General features: G+C 39.0%; 2 protein-coding genes across 2 annotated transcripts in view; one reads left to right on the forward strand and one right to left on the reverse strand.

The window, feature by feature from the left end:
* Nucleotides 1-1,705, forward strand: part of PPEF1 (protein phosphatase with EF-hand domain 1) — a 121,979-nt gene extending 120,274 nt beyond the window's left edge. The window contains exons 16-17 of the mRNA XM_075999172.1: nucleotides 152-236; nucleotides 1,127-1,705. Coding sequence (XP_075855287.1) covers nucleotides 152-236; nucleotides 1,127-1,350 — 309 coding nt within the window. The 3' untranslated portion in view covers nucleotides 1,351-1,705. The remainder of the gene's footprint in view (nucleotides 1-151; nucleotides 237-1,126) is intronic.
* RS1 (retinoschisin 1) overlaps nucleotides 1-13,793 on the reverse strand; it is a 284,554-nt gene that overhangs the window by 144,508 nt on the left and 126,253 nt on the right. The gene's annotated exons all lie outside the window — the stretch shown is intronic.

A 13,793-nucleotide genomic window follows, 5' to 3' on the forward strand; every position in this document is an offset into this window, starting at 1 on the left:
TTGAAGAGGGTTGGGCTGTGAAGGGAAGGATTGCCGTCTCGTATTTATATCTAAGTAAGATAATTTGAATTGGTGATGATGTTTTAGTTGCTAAAATTGATCTGTGTCATTAATTCTATATGTTTTAACATTTAGAAAACCTTTATTTTAGGCTCAATCTACTATAATTGAAACTCTATATAGATACCGATCTGACTTGGAAATCCTTTTTAATGTCATCGACGCTGACCACTCAGGTAAATGAATTTTGATTAGTAGTTCGGTAGTAGTAGAAAGCAACAGCTAGTCTGTTTCTCTGAAATCAGAACTCTGTTTTTATCCAAACTTGGTGAAACTCGAGGGGAAAAAAATAAATTCATGTTTAATACTATTATCATTTTAGTTTGGCCATAAATTCTGTGTTTAAGAACATAGGGTCCTACAGATGCTGATGTAGTCATTGGTCAAACTAGACTGGCTCCTTTTATAAATCACCAGCACAGATGAAAAGATAATTCACTTTCTTTTTTAATATCTTAGCTACTCCTGGCAATAAAAATCATTCCTAGAGTTCTTATTCTGTTTTTTTGGACTGAGGGTTATGAAAACTTATTTTCTACTTAACCTTGATGCACAATTACTTATTTTCAAACTTAAAACAAAATAATCAAATAATCCCCTACTACAGAGATCTTTAAACATCAAAAAATCAATAATCAACACACAAAAGTAAATTGTTTCCTTTAAGAAAGGCAGTGCCATTGTTTGCCATTGTCTTATTGACTCCTAAGGTGTCTTCTCCTTCTGCTTTGCTGTTGCTCTCCTCTTTGCCCTCCCTCCATGTCCCTTCGATTTTAGATCTTGTAATTTTTATACCACATTTAGTTCCACAGTTCTCAGTCTTCTCCCCCTTTCTTCACTGTTTATTCATTCTGGCTTTAGCATAATTTCAGGATTACTTGGTAGTTGAAAGTGATGTATTGTTTCTTACATTTATGACCTTACTCTTCCATTTCCTTCAGTATCTTGATGGTCAGGCATGTTTACTAGCTTCTCATTGGGACTATTTAATCAGTATGACTTCACCACCCCTGCCTTAGGTGGGTCTTAAAATGAACACTCACAACCTTCTCCTATATTCTTTTAGGATTGATCTCCAGGGAAGAATTTTGTGCCACATGGAAACTGTTTAGTTCTCACTACAGTGTTCCTATTGATGATTCCCAAGTTGATGAGCTCGTCAAAACGATGGACTTGAACAAAGATGGCAGCATCGACTTTAATGAGTTCTTAAAGGCTTTCTATGTAGTGCATAAATATGAGATAATGAAATCAGACCAACACCTTCCTGAAGACAAAGGACAGTTGTAACAGCTAGGCCCAAATCACAGACACAATCCTTTCCAATACTCTTGAAATTCATAATCAGTAGCAGAGAAAAGTAGACCTTAGTCCACACCACAAGCAAATGCATGGTATGGGTTTTGGAAGTTCATAGCAAGCTGTTATTCATAAGACTAGGTTAAATGTCAACTGATAGGACTTGGCTCCAGAATTAGGACCCACACATTACCACTGACAAACTGGGCTTGAGGGTAGTGTTGGTCTCTAGGATGCCACCTAACAAGGAGACCAGAGCTGTTTGAAAACACACTAAAAGGAGGAACCAAGAGAGCATCAGAGAAAACTATTAAGTGCAACATCTGTGAGTGACTGAGGGATGGGTGGAGGAATACCAAATTATTAATGGAATAAAACGCATTCATTTTTAAACTGTAATCTTCTTGGCAGATTTTATAAACCAGTGATCCTCAGTTGGAGAAACCACCCTTCAGGGACAAGGGCCATGTTAGATACTTGGGGGAAGCTATGGGAATGTATTGTTTAAAAAAAAACATACTTTTTCATGTGTGTTGGAGATACAAAGTGAATGTATGTGGATTGAGCCCTACAATTAATCTGGTTTGACACCCTCATTGGTAAGATGGGGCCCTGATTATGAAAATTATAGGAAGCCATTGTTTTGCACTAAGCTCCTGTACTAGGCCCCAATAGACCCGACTAAAATTCAAAATGAAGTCACTCATGCTGAGGTTCCATATCACCAAACTGAAACTGAGTTGTTATCTGATTTTCTGAGAAATCAGGAGAGCAAGATAACAGCCTAATTTCTCAAACAGGCCAGTTTCAATTGGCATGATAATGAAGTTCCCTGTACTTTAATCCTTAGGAGAAAAAGTAACCTGATGTTAACCAATCAATTATTTCTCTATTGTTCTGTTTCCTTGTTTCCGCCTTACAAGGAAAGTAACTTTGAAATGACCAATCTGCTTTTGTTCTTTGTTTCTGTTTTCTTCAGCTTTTCTCTGTGTATAAAACCAACATCCTCTGCTCAGCTCATTGGAACACTTACTCTATTTGTATGGAATGAAGTGTTGCCCGATTCTAGAATCACAAATACAGCCAACTAATATATTTAAACTAAAATTTGCCTTTTGACAGGTCTGCCAACCAACAAAGGGACCCTAAGGAGATTGCTGGTAATTCCCGAGACCCCTTGAGGAATGCAGAAGTGCTTCTGACTCCTTTGAGGTTCTCTGTCTTCCTCATGGAGCCCTGAGTGTTGTAAGTTCCTCTTGGGCCAGACTCTGCTTCTTTTTCATTGAGCACCCCCAAACTTTTTGGCTTCCTAAGTTAAAAGTGTGAGAGTATTTGACCTTGCTGTGTGAGAGTATTTGACCTTGCAGTATTGCTATGGTTTAAATATGGTTTATCCCCTATGAAACTCATGTTGAAATTTGATTGCCATTATGACCATGTTGGGAGGTAGGGTCTTTAAAACATGATTACGGGCCGGGCGCGGTGGCTCACGCCTGTAATCCTAGCACTCTGGGAGGCTGAGGCAGGTGGATTGCTCGAGGTCGGGAGTTCGAAACCAGCCTGAGCGAGACCCCATCTCTACTAAAAATAGAAAGAAATTAATTGACCAACCAAAAATATATATACAAAAAATTAGCCGGGCATGGTGGTGCATGCCTGTAGTCCCAGCTACTTGGGAGGCTGAGGCAGGAGGATCCCTTGAGCCCAGGAGATTGAGGTTGCTGTGAGCTAAGCTGATGCCATGGCACTCACTCTAGCCAGGGCAACAAAAGTGAGACTCTGTCTCAAAACAAAACAAAACAAAACAAAAAAATGTGATTATGTAGTTAAGAGGGATTAATACCTTTCTCACAGGAATGAATTAGCTATTGAGGGAGTTTGCCTGCCTTTCTCTTGAGTGCAAGTGCCCTCTATCCCCTTCTTTCTACCTTTTCACCATGCTATATAGCAGCATGAGGCCCTTACTAGATGCAGCTGCCCAGTGTTGGACTTCCCAGCCTCCAGAACCATGAGCTAAATAAACCTACATTCTGTATAAATCACCCAGTCTCAAGTACTCTGTTATAGCACCACAAAACAGACTAAGACAAATGCCAAGGGTTAGTTTGTATCATGAGGGGCCACGTGGCTTTTGGGTTTGCAGTGACTAATGAGTCATCGGCAAGGGCTGCAGTTTTAAAGGTAACTGACAGTGGTTGCTATAAGTGGTTATTACTGCAAGGGTGAAGTCTGGCTTTTGGAATTCACAACTATCTATCCTCTTTTATTTTATTTTTTTTGAGACAGAGTCTCACTCTGTTGCCTGGGCTAGAGTGCCGTGGCATCAGCCTAGCTCACAGCAACCTCAAACTCCTGGGCTCAAGCGATCCTTCTGCCTCAGCCTCCTGAGTAGCTGGGACTATAGGCACACGCCACCATACCCAGCTAATTTTTTCTATATGTTTTTAGTTGGTCAATTAATTTTTTTCTATTTTTAGTAGAGACGGGATCTCACTCTTGCTCAGGCTGGTTTTGAACTCCTGACCTTGAGTGATCCACCCGCCACAGCCTCCCAGAGTGCTAGGATTACAGGCGTGAGCCACCTCGCCCGGCCTATCTATCCTCTTCATTTCTTCTCTTCTTTCTTGCTGAGGTAAGGAAAATCATTCGCTGATTGGTTAAGCAGATTTCAGAGCTAAAGCTGTCTTGGCTCTGAGAGATCTAAGATCCAACATAAAAATGGGATCCTTAATTTTTAAAAATCTGAGTACTCTTGGTTTTAGGGTACCCTTCATTAGTGATCCTTTCCCTCCCATGGACAGCTATTGTTTTTGTGTCCTGAGAACTTTGGTCAACCAACCAAAAGGCTGGTTGGGAATTGCTGGGAATATGGCTGAACAGAAATGGAGGTTGCACCCCATATTTGTGACTAGTATAACAACTGTTATGTCTAAACCTTCCTTTCTTGTGGCTGCCTTTGGGAATATCTCTGGATTTTGCTCTAGAAAGATTAATGAGAAACATAATGGGACTCCTAAATTCTAAGGCATGTGAAGATAGTCTGCTTTCAGGGACTTCAGCAGCTATGTGTTCAAATATCACGCACATTTTTAAAGCAGTGAGCAAATTACGCCAAGGACAATTTGGAGCTCCAGTGGCCTTAATGAGGACTGTTTGAACTTCCCAAGCTTGTTTTTATTGTTAGAACTAAATTAGAAGACCACAGCTATAGGGTTAAAGTCTAAATGGGATACATATTTTTGATTGGCATGTAGAGGCTTCTGAGTTCTTTGTCTTTCTTTCTATCCTCCCCTGCCTACTTAGAATATGGTGACTTTTTTGCTTGGTTACCTGCCCAGGATTCCAAAATAGCCTTTTTAAAAGATTCATTGTGAAGAGCTAATGAAAAGCTAGAAATGCAAGATATCCCCCACACCAAAGACAGTAAAACTGATGTAATTCCTACTGCTCATCTCTATCCTCCTTTGCCTAAATATTCAGTCTACTAACGCTCTGTCTGAATTGCCTTTCTTCTCAGAACAAAACAAAAACGGATGAAAAAGGCAGAATGTTGTTATACTAACAATGATATCAGTGACCTCACGACCACACCTGGTCCACTTAGGGGCCAGGCAAACCCTGAAAGATTGCAAATGACCCTATGAAAGACATTTCCAAAGGGTTTCAGCTCTGTGGTAACCAGCAACCTAGAATGACTCTGGTTCTGCCCCAGGGCACCCCATAAGCAACCACTAAAACAACAGTTTCTTCTTATTTTTTTAATTTAATTTTATTTTTTATTTCAGCATATTATGGGGGTACAAATGTTAAGGTTACATATATTGCCCATGCTCTCCCCCTCTCCTTGAGTCAGAGCTTCAACCGTGACCATCCCCCAGACCAGGCGTCTTCAAACTACGGCCCGAGGGCCACATGCAGGTGTTTTTGCCTATTTGTAGTTTTACTTCAAAATAAGATATGTGCAGTGTGCATAGGAATTTGTTCATAGTTTTTTTTAAACTGTAATCCAGCCCTCCAACAGTCTGAGGGACAGTGAATTGGCCCCCTGTTTAAAAAGTTTGAGGACCCCTGCCCCACACAGTGCACATCTCACTCATTGTGTTTGTATAAACCCATCCCCGCCTCCCCTTCCCACCTGCCAGACGCCCAATAAATGTTATTCCTTTATGTCCACTTAGGTGTTGATCCATTAATACCAATTTGCTGGTGAGTACATGTGGTGCTTGTTTTTCCATTCTTGGGATACTTCACTTAGTAGTATGGGTTCCAGCTCTCTCTAGGAAAATACAAGAGGTGCTAGATCACCATTGTTTCTTATAGCTGAATAGTACTCCGTGGTATACATATACCACATTTTATTAATCCACTCATGGATTGATGGCCACTTGGGTTGTTTCCACAACTTTGCAATTGTGAATTGTGCTGCTATAAACATTCGAGTGCAGGTATCTTTTTTGTAGACTGTCATTTGATCTTTGGGATAGATGCCCAGTAGTGGGATTGCTTGATTAAATGGTAGATCTACTTGTATCACTTTAAGGTATTTCCATATTGCTTTCCACAGAGGTTGAACTAGTTTGCAGAATGGGAGAAAAATTTTGCAAGCTATACATCTGATAAGGGGCTGATAATTAGAATCTATTTAGAACTCAGGAAAACCAGCAAGGAAAAATCAAACAACCCTATCAAAAAGTGGACAAAGGACATGAACAGAAATTTTTCAAAAGAAGACAGAATGATGGCCAACAAACATATGAAAAAATGCTCAACATGTCTAATCATCAGGGAAATGCAAATCAAAACTGCAATGAGATATCACTTATCTCCAGTAAGAATCGCCTTTATCAAAAAGTCCCCAAACAATAAACGTTGGCATTGGCGTGGATATGGAGAGATAAGAACACTCCTACACTGCTGGTGGGACTACAAACTAGTTCTTCTTCTTTTCTTCTTTTTTTGAGACAGAGTCTCACACTGTTGCCCTGGGTGGAGTGCAGTGGCGTTATCATAGCTCACTACAATCTCAAATTCCTGGGCTGAAGCGATCCTCTTGCCTCAGCCTCCCAAGTAGCTGAGACTACAGGCGCACACCACAGCACCCAGCTAATTTTTCTATTTTTTAGCAGAGATGTGGTCTTGTTCTTGCTCATACTAGTCTCAAACTCCTGAGCTCCAGTGATCCTCCAGCCTCAGTCTCCTAGAGTGCTAGGATTACAGGCGTGAGCCACCATGCCTGGCCTAATATAGCAGTTTCTAAAATATTGTTGTCATTTGTGCAAATGACTAGTACATTGGAAAAGGGACTATCCCCAAATATTTCAAGGGAAGCCCCTAAAAATGGGCTGCCCACCCTCTATAATCTCCATACTAACCACCAGGACTGACAGGCTTCTAAAGAACACTCTGTTAAATTTCCACCAGTTATTTTTTGCCCATTTGTTTAAAAAGCTCCGCCCTGAAGTGAGTGATCTAATTAAGGAACAAGATTTTGAAACTCTTTGCAAATGAAATTTATGTCTATAAAGGAAATCACCTTTTGTAAGAGTGTCTCCCTCTCTGCACCTAAACCGCTAGAAACTTTTATAATAGGAAAGACTTGGGCATAAAAGTTTGCATAACAAACCTTATCTTTATTTAAGGTGCTTTTCCTGGCCATCTTGTCTTAACTGGGCCTTTACCCAAGCAAATAATAGTGTTTAGATCTACGTTATGTGCCTTTGAAATATACATTTTCTACCTTGTTTCACTTTAGAATCATTCCTTTGGAAGTGCAAATTTAGGGTTCCCTGGCTAATGATTGCTCAGGGCGATGGAACCAGTGTTTGAAGGATTGATGGTCTGAAGGGGAGAGAATGAAACATTTCAAAACTAGAAAATGAAGAATCTTAATGAAAGCTGTAAGATCTGCTGCTGTGTGTCAGTGTGTGTTATGTGTATGTGATACTTTTCTACCAAAGTATATGAAAGAGCTTTATTTCACTGGCATAAAAGAACAAAAGTGTTTAAATAACATCATTAATTATAAAGCAAGCATATTTTCACCCTGTATCAAGCTTGTTATCTCCTAGATGCAGAAGACCATAAAGCTATAAATACAACCAAAGAGCAAAATATGCAATCAAAATAAATTGCTTGATTCATATCAGTTGTGGGAGGAAAAAAAACAGACGGGAAGAACCATGTTTAACCTATTAGTCTTTTTGCTTCTGTGATATTTTAAATACTTGCCTGATTTGTAGAAAAATAACTTGACATACTGTCTGGCTTTGTTTAATGAACAATTCAAGCATAATTGTTAAAAATGAGGAAATTAGGGTTAATATAAATGGGATTAAAGTTTATAAATGAGCTTTTCATAGTTTCAGAAATCTTTTTCAGTAACTTACAATCATGTTGTGATTAAGTAGTAGATAATGATGAAATGTCTGGCTGAGGAATAATATTAATACCAAACTCTTGGTATTATTCTCTTGAGAGTCAAAATAGTCTCCTGGGTATGGTGTGTCCTCTCAAAAAGTTTTAAATGTTTGCACACAGCCCTCTGTCAAACATCAGATGGTCTCTCATCTGCTGGAATGACAAAAACTCAAAGAAATGTGTGATCATGAGGACACCATAACTTATGAATGGCGTGTTGGGACTGGAAACCCAACATGAAAGTAACTGAGAGTAGTGCTGATGCCCTGAGTTTTGGTTAGGCTCTCAGAGAAAGCCTGACTAAAAAGGGGGAATTTTTAAGTAAAAATTATGGGAGGTCTTTGTTTCAAACTAAGCTCCTGTACTAGGCCCTAGTAGACTAGACTAAAAATCAAAATGAAGTCACTTGAGGTTTCATGGACTAAAAATCAAAATGAAGTCAGTCAAACTGAGGTTTCATGTCACCAGACCGAAAAAGGCCAGGTTCATTTGGCATGATAATGAAGTTCCCTCTGCCATTAATCCTTTCAACAAAAAGTAACTTGATGTTAACCAATCAATTTTTTCTCTATTTTTCTGTTTCCCCATTTCCGCCTTATAAGGAAAGTAACTTTGAAATGACCAATTTGCTTTCTGTTCTTTGTTTTTGCTTTCTTTAGCTTTTCTCTGTGTATAAAACCAACCTCCTTGCTCAGCTCATCAGAACACTTGCTCTATTTTTATGGAATGAAGTGTTGCCTGATTCCAGAATCACAAATAAAGCCAATTAAGATATTTAAACTAAATTGTTGTAATTTTGTCGTTTGACAATACATTGTGTAATTTATTCTGCTATTCTGATTGTATATAGAACATAATAATGTCTGTTTCAAGGCAAGTATATATTTATTTTTTTTAAAGTTTGAGAACTTTAAGATCTAACAATGTGCCAGATTAGATATTCTGCAACCCTGTCTGCTACACACACCAGAAGTAGTGGATAAAATATAACAAACATCTTTTTTTAAGTGCATAGCTGAGCTTGCAGGAAAGTAAAAGAAACCCCTAGGGGCAGAAAAAAAGAATATAATTAAAACTGTTAGATAAATAGTAAGAGATTCTGGGTCTCCTAGGGACTGTGTAAGGCTGGTGGGCACCTCTCCCCTCCCTAAAGAAAAAAGGAGAAGCCCACAAGACCCACAAAAATAACTGCTAGGCCCAGCTAAGTTAAGGGATAACCACACCTGGATATTCACCCAGATAAGAAAGGTTTCAGTCCCTAGAGTCCGTACCCAAGTTTTGCCTCTTGGATTCTGCAAATACTGCCAGCCCCTCCCATTTCTCAATAACCGCCAAAGGTCACAGTGAAGAGTCCCCAGCTCTTCCTGCCAAATATCCCTGGCCTGCCTAAGGCAGCATAAAAGCCCATACCCCTTTCAAATGGGTGTGACTTCCTTCTCAGGACCCCATTCTCCTAGGACCTGTGAACCTCGCCTGGGAGCGCTCAATAAAGCCATGTTGTTTGGCCCTACTAAGTCTGTCTGTTTCTTTCCAGGCTGTGTACATATGTTTAGCTCAATGACAAGAGCCTTGGCTTCTACAGGACAACTCCATCACCATGGTCAGAGATAATGCGCACAGGCTTCAGTTCATTCTTTTGGGCTGCCACCTTGTTCTTGTGGGTTTCAGCTTGCCTGTAATCTTCCTTCCTATCTGCCCAGTAGACTTGGAGCTCTAGTGTCAGATATGGAGATTGCAGCCTTACAGGAACTGCTTAACCAACTCCTGTATTTGCATAAGCCACTTCTACTGGTTATCTATCTGTCTACATACATATCTGTATCTCCTATTGGTTCTGACTTCGGTTTAACCCTGATGAATACAGAATTTAGTACTGACAGTGGTTCCAGAAGAACAGAATCTTAAGGATGAATTCTTCAAATTGGTTCTGGGTTTTCTGGAATTGGTTCCCTAATCTGATATATTTAAAGGCACTAAAATAACCCTGTTTCCGGTGATAAAGGCAGTGCTTGTAGTCTGTTACATAAAATGACAAAATAGTTATTCAAATTATCACCTTTAGATAATTGTAATTAAGTACCTATGGCAGGCAAGACTCTGGGAGAACAATTATTTGCTAACTTAGAACATTTTCATCAAAATAATGAATATAATAGGTTGGTTGGCTGATTGCTGAAGAACTTGAGGAAAGAAAATGATCATATCAGGACTTAAATTCTCAGCTCAAGGCCTATATAAAGGACCTGAATGTTTCTATGACTACCCTGAAAGAAACTCTTATGTCCACAAAGCTGAGATTTCTGAAAGCCAAACTCAGAGTCTAATCCTGTGAATGGTTGAATGACAATGCAAATTGAATTCCCAACCTCATAGAGTCTCTTGTTCAAGGGAGGACACCAATTGGGAAGGCATCCTGAAAATTGGAATGGGGACCTACCAGCAGATTCTGATTCCTATCTTCTTTGCCAGGGGAAGCAGCCCTTCCACCCCTGCCTGGGAAGGTTAGTCTTCCCCATTTTAGGCCTGAAGGACATTAATGCCCTCCTTTGAGGTACTTGGCTTGCAAGGCACTGCTGATCTTTCTCAGGACCTACCCCCATACCTTCTGTCTATTTGGGTGTGCTAATCTGACCTTATATTGGAAGATCAGAAGTGCTTGAAGGAATAAAGAGCATTGAAATGGTAAATGTGTGTGTAAAATCTAAATGAATAATGACCTATTATAAAAGTTAAAATATACAGAGACTAAATGATAACAATGGTACATTAGTTGAGGAGAGAATAAATGGAGTTAAAGTGTTCTAAGGTCATTTTATTGTTCAGAAACATGGTAAAAGGAACAATTAACACTAGATTTTTATAAGTCAAAAATGCATGTTGTAATCTCTAGGAAAACTGGTTTAAAAATAGTAATGGTATATAATTTCCAATCTATAGAGAAAAAATTGAATAAAAATATGTGTATTTTTTAAAGACACGGGGTCTCCCTTTGTTGCCCAGGCTGGAATGCAGTGGTGTGTGGCGTTATTATAGCTCACTACAGCCTTAAACTCCTACACTCAGCAATCCTCCTTCCTCAGCCTCCCAAGTTGCTGGAACTACAGCACACACCACCACAGAATAATAATTTTAAAAGAAGTTGATAAAAGGGGAAAAGGATCATAGAAGAGATAAGCCAAACAGTAATATGGTAGACTTAAACCCCAATTTAATAATTATTACATTCAGTATAAATTGATTAATTGCCTTAAGAGGGGAAAAATAAGTTGTGATGCTTTGGACATTAAATTTTAGGGTAGTTTATAATGTGGCAAAAACTAAGTGGTAAGGAAATTGGTTTCACAAGTGGAGTGCTTTCCTAATAAAAGCTTTAATATTTGTCATTGGCTTGGAACAAGACATACGGCAGAGACTGGAAAGGCAGTGAAAGTCTAGAAAAGCAAAGACTAGAAAATTAGCTAGGAAACTGCTATACTAGCCTATAAAAAATGGTTACATGTTATGTGATTTTTTTTCTTTTTTGAGACAGAATCTCACTCTGTTGCCCAGGCTAAAGGGCCATGGCGTCAGCCTAGCTCACAGCAACCTCAAGCTCCTGGGCTCAAGCGATCCTTCTGCCTCAGCCTCCCAAGTAGCTGGGACTACAGGTATGCGCTACCATGCCTGGCTAATTTTTTTCTATATATTTTTAGTTGGCCAATTAATTTATTTCTATTTTTAGTAGAGACGGGGTCTTGCTCAGGTTGGTTTTAAACTCCTGCCCTTGAGCATCTATTGAGAGGATCATATGGTCTTTGTTTTTACTTTTATTTATGCAGTGAAATACATTGATAGATTTGCGCATGTTGAACCATTTCTGCATCTCTGGGATGATTGTGATGGATTTTTTTCTTTGATAAGCACCTGAATTCAGTTTGCTAGGATTTTGTTGAGAATTTTTGCATCTATGTTCATAAGGGATATTGGTCTGTAGTTTTTGTTGTTGTTGTTGCACCCTTTCCTGGTTTTGGTATCAGGGTGATGTTAGCTTCATAAAATGTGTTGAGGAGAATCCCTTCCTTCTTGATGTTGTGGAATAATTTCTGCAGGATAGGCATTAGTTATTCTTTTTAGATCTGGTAAATTCAGCAAAATCTCAGGTTACAAAATCAATGTACACAAATCAGTAGCATTCCTATATGCCAACAACAGTCAAACTGAGAACCAAATCAAAGATTTAATACCCTTCACAATAGCAACAAAGAAAATAAAATACCTAGGAATATATTTAACTAAGGAGGTGAAAGACCTCTACAGGGAGAATTATAAGATTTACAAGATACTGAGGAAGGAAATAGCAGAGGACATAAACAGGTGGAAAACCATATCATGCTCGTGGGTCAGCAGAATCAACATTGTTAAAATGTCTATACTACCCAAAGTGATGTACAGATTCAATGCAATCTCTATTAAAATCCCAACATTATTTTTCACAGATCTAGAAAAAATAATTCTACTCTTTGTATGGAACCAGAGAAGACCCATATAGCAAAAGCAATCTTAAGCAAAAAAAAAAATTGGGGAAGCATCAATTTGCCGGACTTCAAGCTATCCTACAAGGCTATAGCAACTAAAACATCATGGTACTGGCACAAAAACAGACATAGACCAATGGAACAGAACTGAGGACCCAGATATAAAACCATCCTCATATAGCCATCGCATCATTGACAAAGCAGACAAAAACATACACTGGGGAAAAGAATCATTATTCAATAAATGGTGCTGGCAAAGTTTGATAACCACACATAGAAGACTGAAACAGGATCTGTACCTCTCACCTCTCACAAAAATCAGCACATGGTGGATAACAGAGTTAAACCTAAGGCATGAAACTATAAGAATTCTAGAAGAAAATGTTGTAAAAACTCTTGTAGACATTGGAATAGGCAAAGAATTTATGAAGAAGACCCCAAAGGCAATCACTGCAACAACAAAAATAAATAAATGGGACCTGACCAAATTAAAAAGCTTCTGCACAGCGAAGGAAACTATCATGAGAGCAAACATCCCACAGAGTGGGAGAAAATATTTGCACATTACACATCCAATAAAGGGCTGATAACTAGAATCTGTATAGAACTCAGGAAAATCAGCAAGAAAAAAATCAAACAACCCTATCAAAAACTGGGCAAAGGACCTGAACAGAAACTTTTCAAAGGAAGACAGACCAATGGCCAACAAGAGAAATACAAATCAAAACCACAATGAGATATCACTTAACTCCAATGAGAATGGCTTTTATCAAAAGTTCCAAAACAATAAATGTTGGTGTGGATGTGGAGAGATAGGAACACTCATACACTGCTGGTGGGATTGCAAACTAGTACAACCTCTGTGGAAAGTAATATACAGAAACTCCAAAGAACTAAAAGTAGAACTACCATTTGATCCAGCAATCCCGTTACTGGGCATCTACCCAAAAGAACAAAAGACATTCTATAAAAAAGACATTTACACTAGAATGTTTATAGCAGCTCAATTCACGATTACAAAGATGTGGAAACAACCCAAGTGCCCATCAATACATGAGTGGATTAATAAAATGTTTTGTATGTATACCATGGAGTTCTACTCATCCACAAAAAACAATGGTGATCTAGCACCTCTTGTATTTTCCTGGACAGAGCTGGAGCCCATTCTACTAAGCGAAGTCTCACAAGAATGGAAAAACAAGCACCACATGTACTCACCATCAAATTGGTATTAATTGATCAACACTTATGTGCACATATAGTAGTAACATTAATCAGGTGTCGGGCAGGTGGAAGGGGGAGAAAGGGGATGGGTATATTCACACCTAATGGGTGCAGTGTGCACCATCTGGGGGATGGGCATACTTAAAGTTCTTACCGGTGGGGGCAAAGGCAATATATGTAACCTAAACATTTGTACTGTCATAATACACACTGAAATTTTAAAAAAAAGAGAGAGAGGTGAGTCGGACTTGGTGGCTCATGCCTGTAATCCTAGTCCTT

Source organism: Microcebus murinus, chromosome X, assembly GCF_040939455.1.
Source record: "Microcebus murinus isolate Inina chromosome X, M.murinus_Inina_mat1.0, whole genome shotgun sequence".
NCBI classification, from domain to species: Eukaryota; Metazoa; Chordata; class Mammalia; order Primates; family Cheirogaleidae; genus Microcebus; species Microcebus murinus.